Genomic DNA, 20666 nt, shown 5'->3' on the forward strand with positions numbered 1-20666 from the left:
TCAAGACCTTGTCTTTGCATCCGGTTGGATCTCACGACCCTTCCGACCCATTTTGAAGGTCAAACGAGCCCCGAAGCAAGCATACGCCTCATTTCGACGATTTTCGTGTGCTATAGCAAACTATTTTTTGGGTTATCCGGATTTCGATGTCAAAAATTCTAAATTTTTTTGTGGACGTCCGTCAAGACCTTGTCTATGCATCCGTTTGGCCCTCACGGCCCTTCCGACCCATTTTGAAGGTCAAACGAGCCCCGAAGCAACATTCCTCTCACTTCGACGGTTTTCGTGTACTATTGCAAACCATTTTTTGGTGATCCGGATTCCGACGTCAAAAATGTCAAATTTTTTTGTGGACGTCCGTCAAGACCTTGTCTATGCATCCAGTTGGCCCTCAAGGACCTTCCGACCCATTTTGAAGGTCAAACAAGCCCCAAAGCGAGCATAGCCCTTATTTCGACGATTTTCGTGTGCTATAGCAAACCATTTTTTGGGTTATCCAGATTCTGCCGTCAAAAATGCTAAATTTTTTTGTGGACGTCCTTCAAGACATTGTGTATGCATCCGGTTGGCCCTCACGGCCCTTCCAACCCATTTTGAAGGTCAAACAAGCCCCAAAGTGAGCATACGCCTCATTTCGACGATTTTCGTGTGCTATATCAAACTATTTTTTGGGTGATCCGGATTCCGACGTCGAAAATTCCAAATTTTATTGTGGACGTCTGTCAAGACCTTGTATTTTCATCCGGTTGGTCTTCACAGCCTTTCCGACCCATTTTGAAGGTCAAACGAACCCTGAAGCGACATACCCCTCACTTTGACGATTTTCGTGTGCTATAGTAAACCATTTTTTGGGTGATCCGGATTCCGACGTCAAAAATGTCAAATTTTTTTGTGGACGTCCGTCGAGACCTTTTATATGCATCCGGTTGGCCCTCACGGACCTTCCGACCCATTTTGATGGTCAAACAAGCCCCGAAGCAAGCATACCCCTCATTTCGACGATTTTCGTGTGCTATAGCAAACTATTTTTTGGGTGATCCGGATTACGACGTCAAAAAGGCCAACTTTTTTTGTGGACGTCCGTCAAGACCTTGTCTATGCATCCGGTTGGCTCTCACGGACCTTCCGACCCATTTTGAAGGTCAAATGAGCCCCGAAGTGAGCAGACCCCTCATTTCGACGATTTTCGTGTGTTATAGCAAACCATTTTTTGGGTGATCCGGATTTCGACGTCAAAAATGCCAAATTTTTTTGTTGATATCCGTCAAGACCTTGTCTATGCATCTGGTTGGCCCTCAGGGCACGTCCGACCCATTTTGAAGGTCAAACGAGCCCCGAAGTGAGCATACCCCTCATTTCGACGATTTTCGTGCGCTATAGCAAACCATTTTTTGGGTGATCCGGATTCCGACATCAAAAAAGAAAAAAAAATTTGTGGACGTCCGTCAAGACCTTTTCTATGCAGTCGGTTGTCCCTCACGGCACGTTCGACCCATTTTCAAGGTCAAACGAGCCCCGAAGCGAGCATACCCCTCATTTCGATGATTTCCGTGTGCTATAGCAAACCATTTTTAAGGTGATACAGATTTCAACGTCAAAAATGCCAAACTTTTGTATTCTTTAATGACCAACAATTGGATTTCTTAATTAAATACTGAGAACTAGCCATTTATCATTTGCCATAGAAAAGGGGAGGAAAATTACCTTGAATTATGCCCCTTTCGTAAATGGCTTGTATCTCAAAATCCATAATTGAAAAAATTGTGGATACAATGCATCTATTTATAGATGTCATGTGATGGGAATAAAATCATTCTCCTATAGTTCAACTACAATTCTTTTTGGCTAGGATAATAGAAAATGGATAAAGAACCGATCAAGTATAATTAGGTCAAGTAATGTTCAATGGCCTTATAGATTCATGTCATGTGTACTGTATAATAATTTATGGTTGAGATTGATTTAAATTTATATTGATCTTAATACTAAAAATAACAAAACGTCAATTATTTTTATTTTTTAATACTATCAAATAAAACAATTAAGTGTACCCTAGTTAATATTTTCAAGAAAAAAAATAAGAGTGACAGCAATATGTGGACTTCCTGACCTTTTTACCTGCCAAAACCTTGTATTTGTATTGGATTTTTATATTATACTAATTTTAAAGAATCCGACTTTTCTTAAAATTCTTAATAAACGTATTTTTTTATAATTATTTGAAAACCTCCAATTAAGTATTTTTTTTAAAAAAAAATGTATTATCATGTTCTTTAGTTGAATTATTATTTAGAACTCAATTTTGTTTTCAAGTTTGATATATTCTTGGAGATTACTTCAGATTTTGGAGAAAGCATGTGTGAGATTACTCTTGAACAAGTTTGTCGGATAAAAAGTTAGAAAATCTGCATATTTTCGTCAATTTTAAATCTTTTTCTTGAAAATATTAGATTAGCTTACTTGACATAATTATACTTAACTGGATCTTTTATTCATAGAAAAGATATATGAATTTAAAATTGAATAGAATTACAACCCCTAATCCAATTACAATTTGTTTTTGTTAGGCGTTTTTTTTAAATCTCCAAAACAAACTCAAATTGAGAGAGTTTTTCTAATAGGAAGTGATAATTGAAGAGCGGTGAAGCTCAAACGTTAAAAGGGAAAGGAAATCGTGTGGGCCCATATGACCACATTCTTGGATAATTTACATGAATTAAGAGTCACTGACGACATATATATTGATTTTTTGTTTTCAAAAGTAAAAAAAAATGTTGAAATGTCAATATGTTCAAAACAAAATCCGGCAACATGTACGAGTGGATGCTTCCAACTCTTGTCGGGCAACTACGTGAATTCACTAGCTAGTATTTCTATGGGGGTAACATAGCTCAAGAACTAGAAGATATAGTTGAAACTCTCTTTATGCTACATGCATTGTAGTCTCCAATATCAAAAGTATATTAGAGAGTCTCTTTTTGAAATGTCTTTAAGCCTTTATCATTAATCATAACTTAGTTTAGGTCATAGGCTCTACCCCCTGTATAATCATCATCATCAATAGTTCAATAAGAGTTGCATGAGCATAAATCCTTTCATTACAATTCATATAGATGATATTAGCACATTAACATCTTCATATTATGATAAGACACATTGTTAGATTATTCGCCTTTCTTATAACATTTACGTCTTAAGCTTTTTTCATAGAGAACTTATCAAAGCCTTCTTTTTATACTTGTAATAATAATTAGTTGCATAAAACAAAATTTCCATTATTTAATTCAGATACAAAACGCAATTACCATATTTAGTTACTTTGATTCTTGTAAACAACTTGTGAGTAATTTCTTCATGCCAATTAATGTTAAGTTAAAATTCCTCAACTTGCGAATAATTGTTTCTTTGGTTGAAAATCTTATTTAGACACTTTGACTCGGACTTGCTCCAATCGAACACAATATCATGCTCGTGTGGTCCATATGGGAACAGACCAGCACTCGTATTTTGTTCATGTGTCTAAATTAAAGGCTTGTACATGTATTTAGCCTTGTAACATCTTTCGAGCCATCAATGCACAACTTTACAACCACCACTTTTAGCAGCTCGAGTCTGGTTGTTCTGGCTGCCGCCACCATAGACACTATAACATGGACAAGCAACCACAAGACACAGGTGCATGCCTCTTAACGCAATTTGGATGAAATTGAAATTGAAAAGAACAGAATCTATATGCCACATAAGAAAATTGGTATTCCAATAATCATATTAGGGAAACCAATAGAACAAATATAAAGAATTCCTAAATTGGTTCAATTTTTCACCCTACACTGACAAAAGAAACAGGTTCTCTCCTTCCATGGATTTGTACAAAATTATGTGGCTTCTGAAGATCAGTAACCTCACTTCCTTTTTCTGAAAATGTAAAGGGAATCCACGATAACTAATTAGTCTCGTTCTTGGAAAAGAAAAATGTGCAATGGGCACCATCCATCGCAGGTAAATAATGCTGAAGAAGATTGCCATACTACAAAAGAACCATGCTAAATCCTAGAGTTCCTAGAATCATCATCAGTGTTGTTGAAAAGGCGTTGTTGTTTAAGTACCGGGCAGGATAGGCTGATGAGCTCGTGGAGTCCATAGCTGGAGCTGTGCCATTTAGGAAAGTAGCGTTTTTGCCATTACTGCTGCACCACCAACATTTAACAAAATAGTTTAGTTGCGAAATTAAAGTGGAGTTATTTCGCAAGACACAAACGCTGATAAAGATTTGATTAAAAGGTTTAAAGAAGTGCATTGTTTCATAACACTAACACATTATGACAGGAAAGTTACCTTGAAAATAGACAAGTACCATGACCTGAAATATGCAAATATTAGAATAATTAGTCTCTTTAAGTTTCATCCTGTTAAAAAGGAAATGACATAATTTTGGCTAGATTGACAAAATGCTTACTTGGATTAGTTGTGGTGATTGTAGCCACCCCGGTGAAGTCACAAGTCCCGGGAGCCTTCCCCATCATGTGATAGTAAGCATCAAAAGCATATGTAGCATGTGCAGCCACGTTATCTGGGTCATAACACGGTCCTCCCTGCATCAATGGTGCACAATTTACCTTACCAGTTCCGCAAGCCCAATCCAAACCAGCCTGTAGCATTTTAGCATCCGCCCCTTCTTTTGCAACGCAGTAAGTCTGGTTTGAAGTATTGTTTGCAAAAAGAGATCCTGATTCAGTCAACCGTAGAATATACACTGGTGTGCCATTGTTGTTAAATAGTCCCCAATTCTTCTCTGACAAAGGCCCTGCCTTAGCATCTTCATTGTATAGCTCATAGATGTAAGTACTAACAGCAATACCGGGATGCTTGGGAGTTCCGGTTTTGTTTAGCACATGTTTTATCAGATTGCTGTTGTATGTGTTGGCATTGTCTACAGTAGCATCAGGTTCGTTCGATTCACCCACTGATGGCCAGCCTGATTCAGTCACCATAACAGGAATATTGGTGAAATTGACATCAGCCATCGCAAAGTAGGCAGCATCGATCATTGCATCAAAGACGTTAGTATAATGCAAAAGTGTGTTGGAGTCCACAGCTTCTTTGTTTGCAGCTAGAGGCTTGAAGAGAGCATAATCTAGCGGAATAACACCATTCGATTGCATGTAGTCGTAATAAGGATAGACATTTAGCATGAAATAAGAATTAGTGGACTGAAGGAATTTGAGCAGAGGTATTAATACTGGCTTCACACTGTGATTGAAGAAGGCTTGAGATGGGGGGAACGAGTCGAGGATGATGGTAGAAGCTAGAGGTGTTGAAACTTTTATCTGCCTGTCCAGGTTCGATGCCAAAAGGGCTGAATGAACGAACTTAAGGGCGTTGACAAGGATCGGTGCAGCATTTGGAAGAGCTGATAGAACCTCGGAACCAACACATATGGTTGTGATGTTGGTAGCTGGATAATGTGAGATAATATTTTGGGTAACCCAATTAGCAGCAGTGGTATTTGACTGACCAACACCAAGGATCTGTTCATTAGGCACAGAAACAGCGACTTTGATGCCTGTATTTGCAAGTGCAAGGAGCATACCACGGTCAGCATTGAAGAGGCGAACATGTCGAATTTGCTGTGCTTTAAGAAGTGCAACTACTTGAGTTGGATGTGGCATGTCCGAGAGCTCCGTTCCAATGTTTACTCCAATAAAGACATCTGCATGGAAGGCGGAAAAATTGAACTAAATATTATTCTCCCCTCACTATATCCAAGTTCAAGTAATAGGTCATATTTTACATCTAATAATTAACAAACAATTTAATCCATCAATATGATAGGGTTCAAGAAGTTCATTCTACATTTCCACATGATAGTTTGACAAGAGACAGAAAAATGAGCTTGGACATCTATCTATTAATCTACTTGAAAATCTTGGTTTTAACTTAATCATAACAACTACTTGGTATAAAAAAAGGAACTTATTTAAATATGCATCAATATTATGTATTTTATTACTGTAGTGGCCAGACTAACTGGTGCACACGACTATTCCATATGGTACCTAATACCTCCAATTAGCACGGACACCAAATAACTGGTCACCAGTGTAGGTAAATCAGAAGAAATCACCTAGAGCTTTTTGTCTTGGTTGTAACACATTTTATTGACCTCTAAGTCACACCTAGAGTGCTGTTTATGCATCAATTATTGAACACTAGAAGCACAATATTCCAAATCAGAATCATAACCAAGAGATAATAAATTGAGAATGGGAAACTGGGACCATGTACTTGGCCAACTTGCTGGTAATCTGGGAGCATGCCAATGTGGACTAGTATAAAAAAGCACATGAAATTAGTTGTACATCAGGTTCTTCCTGCTTTTTTTTTTGCATATGAGATATTTGTTCTATTCTTTGTTCTTTTTCTCATGCATGATTATAAATCTCAGAGATCTGGTTTGGGTTGCCTAACACATATATCCACTCTTTACTTGAGAAAAAGCAAAACTTTAACACAAGTGAGATCCAAAGAGGGTAAGATATACGCAGACCTTACCTCTACCCCTTAGTAAAATTCTCTTTATTTCTACTTGCTATCTCCCACCAACAGAAGTACGAGATAATTCTGATGACCGATGCTTAGATAAATGGGAAGAACTCAACCAACTCCTTAGTGTCTACGTAAATTCAGACACCTCACATAGTTTTCAACCACTTCATTAAGCACCACTACATCGGATGACACGCCGTAGTAAAAGCTTCTCTTTTTTCCCCTTTTTTGGTGGCAGGTGGCCAAAATATACCGTGCACCAAAAGAAGTAACGGATAACTCAGTCCATCAATAATAAGGCAAATGGGAAGAACTCAAGAAGTCACCTTAACTCCTTTCGTTATGAAGATTTTGAACCTCATCTGTGTTTTTCACCCACCTCATTGACCACTAGATCAGTTGAAAACACCCTAATTAAAAAAAGTTGTAAATTCAGCTCTACAGGATGTACATGATTTTGCACTTTAGGCCAAAACCCCACCTCCTCTCCCATAAATAACCAAGCAACTAAACTACGTACAGAAAAAGACAAAAGGAATAGGAAAGTTGGAAACTTTACTCTTTAAACTTCTTCCTTCTCACTATATCTCTTCTCAAGATTCCCTGATTCATACTCCATCTCTTACATACTCGACATTTTTAAACTATAATACTTACCTAATATCTCTTAAAATGAAAGAAATGAACAGAATCTTCAAGTTTTAAGAAGGGTCCAACACATGCACAATAAAGAACAAGTTTTTATATCTTATCACATTAAAATAAAAACATTATCAACTAAAGCAACACTTTCCATAACAAGAACTTATAAAAATAGCTCACCTTCATCAGCAAGAACTGCAGAAACAGCTAAAAACAGCAAGAAAAGCAAAGATTTGTTAGTTTCCATTAAACCCCACTTGAGAAAAATGAAAAAGAGTGAGAAAATGAAGAGAAGAAGAAATAATAAAGATTAGAGAAGAAGAAATAATAAAGATGCTATCTTTGAACAAAGGGCAAGAAGTTAAAGTGTATATAGTGGAAAGAAGAGAATATGAAAATGTAAAAACAGAATCTCCAGAGAGAGAGAGAAAAGTAGAGGAAAACAGAGAGTGGGGCAAGAGTGAGGTGAAAAGGTATTAATTTGTAGTAGAAAGGAGAAGAAGAAGAAAGAAGAAGAGAGTTTTTTTTTTTGTATATTTATTTTTTGGCATAATATATATATTAAATTTTTAATTTGACTTTAATTTTTAATTTTGACTTCAAATTTTCATAGTGCAAAAAAAAATAATATATATATATATATATATTTTATCGATCACATGGATTTCTTGTCAGAAATTGAAATATCTTCCTTTTTTTTCAATTATTTATCTATTTTGTATTCAATTAATTGATTCACGTATAAAATTTATCATATAAAAATTTTAGATGAAAAAGAAATAAGTGATCCCGTTATATAAATTTGAATAATACTCATCTTTTAAGCTAATTTTTGAATATTGAGTAAGGCTTAAACTTCGTTTCTTTACACAATATCAAAGTGCTCGATTTTATATTGATACTTGATTCTATATCAAGTCGTGAATATAAATAAGATTGGGTTATTAAAGAATTTTTGAAATATGAAAATACAAGTGTGTGTTTTTCATGAATCTGAACAATTTTTCTCTTGTAAGTTAACTTTTGGAATTCAACGTGTAATTATTGTATCTTTGTTTTTGTTTTTGCTTTTATTTTTTCTAATTTTATTTTACTATGCTTTTAAGTTTGAATTGGAGTTAGATAGATTCATTAATTGAAGGCACCTTAATTGAATGATGTAGTACTATTGGTTATTTATTTACTGTACAAAACAATCACTTTGAAGATTCTTTTAATCACATGAGAATATTGAAAACTAAATTTTGTAAGTTACTATTGAGTCATGTTATTATTATTATTATTATGATTAATTAACATAGAGAATTATTGTCCCAATAACAATATGGAAATGGCAAATCAGTGTGACCTACCAGTCAAATAATAAAACAATTAAAAAAAACAAGGTTTTAAATACAAGCCTAGCTTAAAAAAAGAAAAGGACATAGTAGCTTACTAGTTTTTGAGTAAATTATTTATGTATATTCTAACTGATCGTTTTTGAAATATATATAATGCAAGGTTAGAGCCTACTTGCGCCCAACATTTAAACCAAATTATATTTATTATAACTAAATTATATTTATTATGATTAAATAAATTTAATTTGTCATTGTGCTTTGAAAAAAGATTTATTTATATTATCTGTTAATAGTTTGATTCATTTATATTATTATGTTTGAGAAAAGACTCATCTATGTATTATTTCTCAACTAAAGATATTTTTTATTTTGTAAAATCATTTTTAACACATGGTTAATAATAACTAGACCACGTCATTAATTATATTATTTTTTAAAAAAGGAAAAATGTTCATATATGTCATTAAACATTGAGAAAAAAACTCATTTATGTCATTCGTTAAAAGTTTGGTTCATTTATGTTATTTCAGTTAACAAATTATAAAATGAATGAGCTTTTCTCAAACAAAATAACATAAATAAGCCAAATTTTTAATGAATATTATAAATGACTCTTTTTTCAATGTTTGATGATGTATTTGGACATTTGCTCTTAATTTTATACTTGAAGAGTTTAACTTCTAACAAAATAATAAAACATGATATAGCTTATACAAAATTATTATATAACTCATCTTCAAATTAGATACCAAACGATCTCAAATAAATAAAAAATATATCCGTAGAAACAAACAAAAGCACTTTGTATAGGTAGCCGTTAGAACTAGCTAGTAAATTTATCATGTTGTGCATATTTGTTTGTTTGTGTTTATCAATGCATTTTTTTGGTCATGTAAATGTCCTAGTACATCAGACTTCTTTTAAGACCAAAAGCAGACATAGACAGTCTAAAGTAAAAAAATAAAAAAATTGTACTTTGTAGAAAAAATTAAATTAATATTAAAATATACAGCTGGTTCCCAACGGTCATATTTATTTAATCTTTTAAATAAAATATGTTTAGACAATTTCATATGTAACTGCAATGTTTTTTTTCCTTTTTTCTCGTAGGATGTTCTAATGTTAACTTCTTCGAGGTGTAGGGGACTAGGGGTCAGAACTTTTTCATGGGAAATTTATTTGGTAGAAATGGATTTAAAATTTGAAGAAATTAATTTAAATTGAAAGTTTTTTTAAATAGTTTTTGAATAATATTAAAATTTGTGTGTATTTTATATTTCTATATTTTGCTTTTGAGAACATATTAGATTTGTAATTGTTGAATAGAAAAATTGTTTTTTGATAAAATATTATTCTCTTTTTCAAAATATATTTTGAGAAAAAATGCAAGAGTTCTAAAACTATGTTAAATATTAAAAAAAAATATTACAAAGATGGAAATGATTAACGGGGGAGTTTAGGAGTATTCGGTTAATGAAAACACAAAGTAATAATTTTAAAATATAATTTATGAAACTTATTTTATTAATTTATATGTACAAATTATTTTTCACATATTTAGAAATAGAACACACTAAACTCTATATACATAGTTTTTCCAGTCCTCGTGCAAAAACTATATACATAAACAATGTTTAATTTTTTTAGTAAATTACTCATAAGGTGTCGTAGGTAAGTTTTATTTGGTTTGGAGCATTGATTTTCATAACTAATAGGCTAGTTCTATCTCTATATTACCTGTTATAACACTTCGAAAATCCAAGACGTGTTCTAGAGCCTAACATGAGTGTCATAAGGTTTAGACATTGTTTTAAGGTCCATTTCTAATGAATATAAGTCATTTAGGAAGTCCAGGAACCAAAATGTCCAAGAACTTTCATGACGTCCGAAAAGTAGTTCAATGAGGTACTAGCGTGCTTAGCCTATTTGACTAGCTTTTAGGAGTCGAAAAATGATGAAAATTGGTGGAAGGGTGTCTATCATATATTTAAGTAGATTCATGGTCAAAACGTCCGAGTACGACTCTCTAATGACCAACCGAGGGCCCTTGAGGAGGACCTTTGCAAGTGAGGTCAAACATTGCCTGGGCAGTGTGCACCCACGAGAGGCAGACGACAGATCATGCGTTGGTCGATGGGGCGTCGATGCCATCCGTCGACCAACACTTATCCAAATCACAAGAGTCCTCATTTGCATAGTCTCTGACCAAGACTATAGATGTGCAGCACAGAGGGAGGGCATGGCCGTCGATGAACCAACAATCCGTCTATCGTGATCTCGTCGATGGGGCCTGCAATTTCCTGCATGTTTTTAAGTAAGTCATAACTAATTAATTAAGGGGTTTGGTGGTTAGTTAGGGATTAAGAGAAGCCTAATTAACTGAATGAAACCCCCCCCCCCCTCATATAAAGACTCTAACCCCATTAGACTAATTACAACTCACAAAACAAAACTCTCTTTCTTCTCTCTTCTTTCTCTCTCTATTGGAATACACCATTGAAGACCAAGATAGGGGAGGGTTTTGGGATTTCTTCCTTTTTCCCAACATTTTAGGTTTTGGTCGTTGAAGTTCTTTGAAGACGACTTGAAGAAGGCTTGGATCTCTTCTTCATCCAAGTAGGGTAGGTCCTCACTTTTCGAGGATGATGCCACTATCTAGCTTATGGAGTTTCTTTTTAGTTAAAGACTTCTATGGTTCTTTCTTTCCATTTAGTATGAAACACTTTATAGCCCATGTGAGGCATTCTTACTTTGATGTATGGGTTATTATGCCCAAGTTTTTACACTCTTATTAGATGGTTATGAGATGAGACGACTATTATGAATATTATGTCTATGTTATATTTTATGTACTTATGTGCAATAAAAGTAGAAGACTAAGTAATCTTCCTATACGAAGGGTCTATGTAAACTCGATATATATAGTGTTATCTGTATGTAGAGGTCTATGTAAGCCTCCAAGTAGAAGTAATGAAAATTTTTAAATTTTCTGCGTTTTTGACCTATGAATGTAATGATGTAAGCTAAGAGGATAGTTTTAGTCCTCAAAGAGGACGATGACGCCGGTTACGTCTAGGGGGTAAACCCGGATATGACAAACTTGCTTTTTGAGTATGAGGTTGAATATCTCTGAGTCAATGTCTCTCTCAACCACGTCTATGTAGATTTGTATTCATAATTGTGAAGCGCGCAACACTTATGAATAGGAATTTATGTGATGCTTAGGAAGCTCTCACTTTCTTAGAAATCCAATATCGTGACATTAGAGTATACTTATTGCGTGCTTTTTCATCTAATTCTACTATTGTGATTATAGGAAATAAACACTCGAAGGGATGCGGCCCAAATACTTGCTGAGGAGATTGCCAATGCAGGAGCTCCTCCCCGTGGTGATCAAGTTCCTCCTTTTGAGGAATATGAGAATGATGACCAAGCCCCGGTTAATCCTCCTCCTTTAACGGATGAGAACATAAGGTCCACTCTCGTGTGCTATAGCACACTATCTTTTTGGTGATTCGAGTTTCGACATCAAAAATGACAAAAAAAAATTGTGGACGTCCGTCAAGACCTTGGCTATGCAGCCAGTTGGCCCTCACGGCAATTTCGACCCATTTTAAGGTCAAACGAGCCCCGAAGCGTGCATACCCCACATTTCGACGATTTGGTGATTTGAATTCCGACGTCCAAAATGCCGAAATTTTTTGTAGACGTTAATCAAGACCTTATCTATGCAACTGGTTTTCTCTCTCTAACAATCCGACCCATTTTCAAGGTCAAACGAGCCCTGAAGCGCATACCCCTTATTTCAATGATTTTCGTGTGCTATAACACATCAATTTTTTGGTGATCCGGATTCCGACGTTAAAAATGTCAATTTTTTTGTGGACGTCCGTAAAGACCTTGACTATGTAGCCGATTGGCCCCTACATCCAGTCCGACCCATTTTCAAGGTCAGGCAAGTCCCGAAGCACGCATAACCCCCCACCCCAATTCAAAGATTTTCGTATGCTATAGCAAACCATTTTTTTGGTGATCAAATTCCGAAGTCAAAAATGTTGAAATTTTTTGTGGACATCTGTCAAAACCTTGGCTATGCAGCCGGTTGGATCTCACGGACAGTCCGACCCATTTTCTAGGCCAAAAGAGCCCCGAAGTGTGCATACCCCCATTTCAACAATTTTCGTGTGCTATAGCAAATCATTTTTTTCGGATCCAGATTCCGACGTATAAAATGCTTAAATTTTTTTTTGGACGTCCGTCAAGTCCTTGGCTATGCAGCCAGTTGGCTCTCATGAACAGTTCGATCCATTTTTAAGGTCAAACGAGCCTTGAAGTACGCATACCTCCAATTTTGACGATTTTTGTGTGCTATAGCAACCATTTTTTTTGTGATCCGGATTCCAACATTAAAAATGTCAAAAAAATTTGTGGACGTCCGTCAAGACCTTCTCTATGTAGCCGATTTGATCTTCCGAACAGTCTGACCCATTTTCAAGGACAAACAAAAGCCACAAGCGCATATCTCCTATTTCGACGATATTCGTATGCTATAGCACACCATTTTTTGGTGATCATGATTTCGACGTCAAAAATGCTGAAATTTTTTGCGGATGTTTGTAAAGACCCTGACTATGTAGTCGAATGACCTTCACAGAAAGTACGACCCATTTTAAAGGTCAAATGAGCTCGAAGCGCTCATACCCCTATTTAGACGATTTTCATATGCTATAGAACACTATTTTTTTGGTGATCCAGATGCCAACGTCCAAAATGCCAAAATTTTTTGTGGACGTCAGTCAAGACCTTGGCTACGCAGTCGGTTGGCCTTCACTAAAAGTCCGACCCATTTTAAAGGTCAAACGAGCCTCAAAGCTCACATACCTCCCATTTTGATAATTTTCGTGTGCTATAACACGCCGTTTTTTTTTGGTGATCCGAATTCCAACATCAAAAATATCAAAAGATTTTGTAGACGCCCGTCAAGACCTTGGCTATGAAGCCGGTTGACATTTACGGACAATCCGACCCATTTTCAAGGTCAAATGAGCCCCGAAGCGCGCATACTCCCCCCCCCCCCCCATTTCGACGATTTTCATGTGCTATAGCAAATCATTTTTTTCATGATCCGATTCCGACGTCAAAAATGTCAAAATCTATTGTGGACGTCCTTTAAGACCTTCGCTATGCAACCGGTTTGCTCTCCCAGACAATCTGACCCCTTTTCAAGGTCAAACGAGCCCAGAAGCGCGCATATCTCCCATTTCAACGATTTTCGTGTGAAGCACTCCATTTTTTTTATGATCCGGATTCCGACGTTAAAAAGGCCAAAAAAATTTATAGACATCCGTAAAGACTATGTCAAATACAACCTATCTACACATTACTCTTTCCAAACTTCACTACAAATATAATTGCATAAAACTATATGGGCAATTACTAAAGTCAAAAGTTGAGTGACTTTCTCATTGTAAGGTCATAATGTACAAGAGGTACAATTTTTATTTTTAACGTATATATTTGCTAGCCTAATGTATAAACTAACTTAAGCCATGCACCTATTATTTTTCTTATATGTTACATAGTTTTTATACAGTGTTATAACCTCTCTCCCAAAGTACAATTCAAAAAAAACCTACATACAACTCTCATTATTTGTTCTCACTTTACAAGTTACTTGAATTCTTCCCTTCTTGTTTAACTTGTTGGATTCTGTGATGTAGCCTTCTCCGATGATCATGGATTTTCCACAGTCCGTGTCCAAGAATTACGGCAGAGTATATTCCATGTGTGATTATAGGTGCAAGAATGTTGTTTGTCTGTTGCATCCACAAGAACAAATAAGCTATAGTTACCCAAATTTCCAGTATTGAACTCACTGTAACTTTTAAACTATTGAGTTCAGAAGCGTTGAAACCTTAGTGGTTTTTAAGCATATGTGTCTACCCTCCTGAATTCTTTGTAGACAGTAGAGAATCCATCATTTAAACTTGATGAATTCAATCTTTAAGGTTTTTAGCATTAAAATAATCAATAGTACTTATGAAACTATGAGTTCAAAAGTTGATATTCGTTGAAACATCGTGGTTTTTTCTTTAGAATCCAATATTTAAACTTTGACTGACTCAATATTTTAAAATTTTTAGCACTGAACTCATCGTAGTGATGAAAGAATGAGTTCGGAAGTCGGTATTCATTGTAATTTTGGTGGTTTTTCACGTATGTTCCTACCCTCCATATCGACGATAGTAGATTTAGTTGAACCCATATAAACTCTCGAGTCAAATTAACACAAACTGGAAATTCATGTTACCTGGATCCATTCAAACCCAAGGTAAAGGGCTAGTATTGCTTCCAGTAGAGGAGAATAAATCTTCTTCATCTGCCGCCTCTCGTACCAAGCTGCAAAAACATTCAGGTAGAGGTAAGCAAGAAATTAACACATCACACAATAATATGAGCTGGACGTTTCCAGTACTAACTATTCAAGATTATTTTCGTTAAAATGCACTCATAATAATTAACTCTGCTTCCATTCTCTCCTAGGTCTCTTCTGGTGATATCCTTAACACAAGGGAGACTCCATATATGGTAACACCTGTGTCTTTGGTAACAAGGAAAATGTTTTCCACTGTAAAGTACGCAGAAAATAGTCTCGAAAATGTTTATATATAATCTAGAAATACTATGAGGGGTGAGGGCTATGAGTGATGGGTTTGGGATGAGGTGTACTACATGATGGGAAGGAATAGAACGTCACTTATGGAACTTGTTTCTACTTCCACAAGGGAAGTCATTTTCTTCATCTTTAAAGAACTTATTTCTTATAGAAAATGTTTTTCAAAAATTTTTACCATATTATCACAGGAAAATTTTCTAGAAAATGGTTTCCTCGTACCAAACATCCTCCCAGAATGAGAAGTAGGTCCCTTATTTATGGTAGGGAGGGTTCTACCCTTAGCCTAAGTGGTATCATGTATTTGTTATAAATTTAGATAGCTATTCTTATACTGAAAGGCTTGAGAAGTCCCAATGGAATAAGGGGAAGCATGTCTTTGTCACACTCCTTGCCTCCCAAAGGTGCCTATAGACGGGCAAGATGCAGCAGATCGACAACTTGGAGGCATGTTTAGAATTCTTGCAACATAACTATGATATAAAGCTTTTTGCTTGCTGACAAACCCTATGTCTTTCTTTGATCCAAACTCACTCGTGACTTTTATTTTTGTTGGTCAGCTGGTAGAACAGACTAGGCTAAGGGAGATACTTCATCTTTTCTATTCCTAGTTGATATCAGCTGTCAATCCTTTATGTCTCATTAGCTTTAGTTCTCATAGCATTATGTTAATTAGGTTTTGAATGCCATGAGTGAGCATTGTCTTAACTTTGCCATGAGCAGAGAAGAGGGGTCAAACCTGCAAAGAGTTTTTTCAGATCTTCACGGCCTGAACGCGACTTCAGCACTGGTGCAACAACATAGGTAGGATCTGAAAGTGAAAACAACAAACAGCCAAGTATTGTGATTAAGCATGCAAGAGCAGAGGACAAGGAAAGATCTCAAAATGCAGCCTATGAAACAGACCTTTTGGAGAAGCAGCCATATAATATAAAGAACCAGTAAGAGCTGCTGTCATTACAGCTGCAAATGCTTGAGCAAATGGTACATAAGGTGGCAAAACACCAGTCTACAGTTCAAGGAAACAGAACGTGTCAATTCATCAGAAAAATTTGGATATTTTGTATCTTGGGAGTCTGAGTATGTTGCTCGGACTCTTCAAAAACATTGATGCATGCGTGTCGGATCCTCCAAAAGTAGTGCATTTTTTGAGGATCCGACATGGGTGCAACAACATTTTTGGAGAGTCCAAGTGATAATTGGAGAAGGATGTTAGAAATAGAATCCTTACCAATGATGCCATCCCTCGAGCATCAGACACCAAATCAGTGCTCCTTACGAAAATGTCAGCCAAAGCTCCCTATAAGTGCAAATGTAGTCAGATAAAGCGGCAGAAAAAATTAATACCCCCCCCCCCCTCTTAAGGGTTTAAGTACAATAGTCAAAACATCTAATTTTCATGTGAGTTGTACATCGAATCCCTTAATATTCTAAGAAATAAAATTTACAGATTCAGAAACTAAACAAAAGTACTCTTATATTACAGTTTTTAATAGTAGAAAGAAAAATTTAGAACCTATTTGAACATGTGTAGTCAGAACTGTTTGAATAGCAAATAATAGTACCATAGGTATAAATGGGATAAAGAAAGAAAACTTTTCTGACATGTATTTTCTTGGATCTTTCTCAATTTTAAAAGGCTACTGTGTAGATAATAGAAACCAAAAATAATAGAAGCTTAACCAAATGAATTTCATTTCAGGTATATGCTTTTAGATGATGAGAAATGCTGGGTTTGCACTATCAACAAAGGAATACTTAAAATGGAAGGCACAAATAAAAAAGTCAGTTCAACCTTTTGTGTGAAATAGAATAGATCATCTACACTAACCTGAACAGCAGCACGGTAGAAAAGTTCCTCTCCAACAGAGCTAGCAGCGACAATCAGAATGAACTACAACGTTGCAACACAATCTATTAACCTTTCCCTTTTTTGCAACATAACTGCTGATGATGAAAGTAATAGATGTTTTACCTGCCAAGGTGACATTCCATAAAAGAAGTTCCGTAGCTCTTCATCCTCAACATCCCTGATTGCTCGCGCATGAGGAGATAGCTTCACAACTTCATCCTATTAACAACATGATTTGTTATAAAAAATAACTATATAATTCAGGAACCTCAGATGGACAGAGCTAGAATGGCTACAATATATAAGGCTAATATTTTTGCATTTTCACACTAAGAGTTAGTGAAGGCAGTGTAGATAGAAAAAACTAAGCCAGGTAAAGATGCTAAAAATGTTGTTAGATGCTCTAAAGAAAATGGATCTTCAGCTCAACTTAACATAAAAATTTAGCTTATTAAATGAGGATCATCCAAAACAATGTAAGGAGACAACAGACGATTTCCTGAACCAATGTGGGACATTTAACACCTCTAGCACGCCCAAGATTAGACATCTGGTTGTGGTCCTTGTGGATAATATAACACAAGGGTCTAGTATTGGGTAAACCAAAAGCAAGGAGAGTCTTGCGTTTATAAATCGTGAAAAAGGGACCTTTAAACTAACTCAACACCGAGAAATAGCTTATAAGGTAATTACGGTGACAGAAAGATAAATGGGAAAAGTTGAACATACATCTAGTATAAATAGAAGAGCCATAATGGGTGGAACTGCATATCCTAGTCCTTCAACAATGGCATCTAATGATGGACTGAACCCTCCTGTGCAGTCAATTCCAGATATTGAGCATATGAACTTTCCGGCTAAAGCCATTGCTCCATAGATGCCTGAGTTCGTGAACAAACTGAACATCAGAATATGATTACAGGACTTCATTTTTCGTCTGTAAACCTATCCAAAAAATCTAATAGGATGGGACTCGTAGAAGGCTGGAAGAAACATATGCAACAAATATATGTAAATAAATACATAAATACATTGGATCAAAAAGAAATGACTGTCTAACTATTTTGGTTTAACTATTTAGCATTCAAAGCCAACTAGAATGACTAATGTGAATTCATCTATGTTGAGCCCATTCAAAGACTAAAGACGCTCTTTACTGACAGGTTCCCTGTTTTAAGGGGGAAAATTTGAGATCTTAGTTAAACGTAAATGGATCTCACAAGTGTCGGGGCCATAAAATTTTCCAAGAAAACATTTTCCTTCGTACTCTTAACAAAGTTAATTTCCAAAATTTCTCCTAAAAGGGTCATCCAGACATATTTTGTTTTAAACTTTCTAAAATTTTCTGCACACACTAATATTGAATGTGGGCAAGTTTTTACCCCCTTATCATATTATCTTCTTACTTCGTGGCCTCATTTCCTAGTCAAACAATTTAGATCTCTTTTTCACTGGGAGATTTATTAATAGCCAAGCATGAGTAAAGCCTAAAATTTTATCTTCTATTCTTTCCCAAAGATTTATATTTACAGTACTCCTTACTACTTCCCTACAATCCTCTCCTGACATGAAACAAAGTACTTTCTCCATCCCAAACTATACCATGCACTTTTGATAGGTATGAAGTCTTTTAAAAAAAGGAAGATTTCTAGGATTTATGATTAAATAAGTTATTACTTATATTATGAGATTACACATTCTCGGGTATCTTGAAAATATTAAAATTAATATTTTTTAAAAAAATAAATAAAAAATAATAAATAAATAAATAAATATATATATATCAAGGGTACCACCTACCATGTGAGTATGTGACTAGAAACATGATTAAAGGAACTACAAAGTGTTTATATACTTAGAGAGAAGAAAATCTTAGCCCTTCCACTTTTAGAAGCACTTTAATGACAAACAGAAAGCAAAAATATATATATGCCAGAAAAATCCTTTCCCTTTACTTGAAATTTCTCTATCACTAATAAACTCACTTTCTTAGAATAATTTTACTCATCATAACTTAAAACGTCTGAACTATATGTATATGTAAATTTTGCAACCTATGTATGATGCGTGGTCCTTCTCGTATTATTGATTCTTTTCATTTTCAAAGTGTATGTTGCTCGCACCATTCAAAAATATCTTTAGATGCATGTAAAATCTTCTAAAAATGCATTATTTTTGGAGAGTCCAAGTAATGGTGCTTTGAGAATGAAAAGAATCAATAATATGATAGGCAACACACATCATGAATGGAATGCAAAATCATTTTAAATCTCAAACTCAAGCCCAATTCCAACATCTTTCATTCATGAAATTTCAACAATTTATGTTTATGGATTCTGAATTTTAAGACAGGACAATTTACTATATTCGTGCTTTATAATTTATCAACTGATTTTACCAAAAATGCATAAATTGTGTAAAAGTTAGGAAAACGAACTAACCGATTCCATAACTGAGTCTGACAACAGCACCGATTTTCTCCCAAACGGGTAACTGCGCATCACTGAAGCTCTGGTTGAATGTAGTCACCTCCATAGTAGACCCCGTGAATCCTACTCCTCCATTTTCACCCTCCCGAATTTCAACTGATGAAGCCTCGCCGGTACTTGACTTCTCCGCCATAGCTTTAATTCTCACTACCGAAAATTTCTCATTATAATTCCTCTTATCTCGATAATTGTTTCTAATCGGAAAATCGCATAAACTCACTTTACATCCTAAAAACGACGTCGTCGATGGAGTATTCGTACATCGAGCTATCAACGGAAATTCCATATTTACAAAACACTCCGGTCTAAACTGACAAGCGAATCGGAAAATGAGCAAGCGGCGTCGTTTCAGCTGTTAGAAGTTTGCTTCAGCTGCTTCTCCGGCGTTGATTCGCGGCAATAAAGTTGTCGTTTCAGCTGCTTCTCCGGTGTCGTTTCACCGCGATAAATTTGTTTCAGTTAACTCACCGGCGTCGTTTCACCAAGACAAACTTGTTTCAGCTACTTCTCCCACGTCGTTTCACGGAGACAAGGTTATTGTTTCAGCTGCTTCTCCGGCGTCGTATCACCGTGAGAAAGTTGTTTCAGCTTCTTCTCCGGCTTCGTTTCACGGCGAGCAAGTTGCTTCAGTTTGTCCGCCTTCTTCTTCGGCGTCGTTGTGCATATAGTAGTGAAAAAAGTTTTTTTGGAAAATTGAATTGAATGACAGCCGTAGATTTTTATAATTTAAAGTCAACGTTGTTTTCTGATTTGATGTGATAGTGTAATGAACGGTCTCGATTTGCGGGAGGCTGTAAGGTGGGGGTCCAGCTATATGTGTGACTGTACTTTAAAAGGAATATCTAGATGTCCAATGGAAATGTGCCACGTGGAGATAAATGATATATTCTATGGACAAATTGGATAGATGGAGATTTTTGGGATAAAATTCCAATCAATTTTTAGGACCTCTATAAAAAAAAAAAAATTAATTATACACATGTACCCTTAAATTTAAGAATATTTAAGTTTTTTGGCTGGACAATTGTCTTTTAAGAAACTTCTTGATCTTGTTTGTATATTACCAAATAATCATAGTCACATTTGGCTATCAATTTTTGTTCATATTTTAACCATTTAAAAAT

At 35.5% G+C, this 20666-nt stretch overlaps 2 protein-coding genes across 6 annotated transcripts; both read right to left on the reverse strand.

Annotated features, from left to right (window-relative positions):
• Nucleotides 1-3733: 3733 nt before the first annotated feature.
• Nucleotides 3734-7685, reverse strand: LOC101259862 (glucan endo-1,3-beta-glucosidase 2-like). 4 transcript variants are annotated; one of them, XM_004244339.5, is made up of 4 exons: nt 7369-7685; nt 4457-5710; nt 4336-4360; nt 3734-4184 (listed from the first exon to the last, which is right to left on the reverse strand). In XM_004244339.5, exons 1-4 carry the CDS (start codon nt 7433-7435, stop codon nt 4028-4030), a joined length of 1503 nt encoding a protein of 500 aa, XP_004244387.1. In that variant the 5' UTR covers nt 7436-7685; the 3' UTR covers nt 3734-4027. The 4 variants fall into 4 exon arrangements, with proteins under 4 accessions (XP_004244387.1, XP_010324460.1, XP_069144025.1 ...); XM_010326158.4 differs by having other exon boundaries at nt 3734-4187; nt 7369-7673; XM_069287924.1 differs by lacking the exon at nt 7369-7685 and adding an exon at nt 6553-6980 and having other exon boundaries at nt 3734-4187.
• A 2805-nt stretch (nt 7686-10490) lies between these two features.
• Nucleotides 10491-20242, reverse strand: G (protein STAY-GREEN). 2 transcript variants are annotated; one of them, XM_026032493.2, is made up of 9 exons: nt 19495-20242; nt 17783-17934; nt 17177-17272; nt 17033-17095; nt 16433-16501; nt 16108-16210; nt 15941-16012; nt 14839-14927; nt 10491-10828 (listed from the first exon to the last, which is right to left on the reverse strand). In XM_026032493.2, the coding sequence occupies exons 1-9, from the start codon at nt 19826-19828 to the stop codon at nt 10715-10717; spliced, it is 1092 nt and encodes a 363-aa protein (XP_025888278.1). In that variant the 5' UTR covers nt 19829-20242; the 3' UTR covers nt 10491-10714. The 2 variants fall into 2 exon arrangements, with proteins under 2 accessions (XP_025888278.1, NP_001358338.1); NM_001371409.1 differs by lacking the exon at nt 10491-10828 and adding an exon at nt 13966-14344 and having other exon boundaries at nt 19495-20233.
• Between the last annotated feature and the right edge of the window lie 424 nt (nt 20243-20666).

This window comes from Solanum lycopersicum, chromosome 8 (assembly GCF_036512215.1).
Source record: "Solanum lycopersicum chromosome 8, SLM_r2.1".
Classification (NCBI taxonomy): Eukaryota; Viridiplantae; Streptophyta; class Magnoliopsida; order Solanales; family Solanaceae; genus Solanum; species Solanum lycopersicum.

Excerpts from the sequence above, each read along its gene's own strand:
- G (NM_001371409.1), bottom strand. The coding sequence starts at position 19,828 with ATGGAATTTCCGTTGATAGCTCGATGTACGAATACTCCATCGACGACG. Across the intron at positions 17,935-19,494 it reads CAGACTCAGTTATGGAATCG|GCATCTATGGAGCAATGGCT; the intron begins GTTAGTTCGTTT and ends TCACGAACTCAG. Across the intron at positions 16,211-16,432 it reads CTCGAGGGATGGCATCATTG|ACTGGTGTTTTGCCACCTTA; the intron begins GTAAGGATTCTA and ends CTTGAACTGTAG.
- LOC101259862 (XM_010326158.4), bottom strand. The coding sequence starts at position 7,435 with ATGGAAACTAACAAATCTTTGCTTTTCTTGCTGTTTTTAGCTGTTTCT. Across the intron at positions 4,361-4,456 it reads AATCACCACAACTAATCCAA|GTCATGGTACTTGTCTATTT; the intron begins GTAAGCATTTTG and ends TGCATATTTCAG. Across the intron at positions 4,188-4,335 it reads GGTACTTGTCTATTTTCAAG|CAGTAATGGCAAAAACGCTA; the intron begins GTAACTTTCCTG and ends TTGGTGGTGCAG.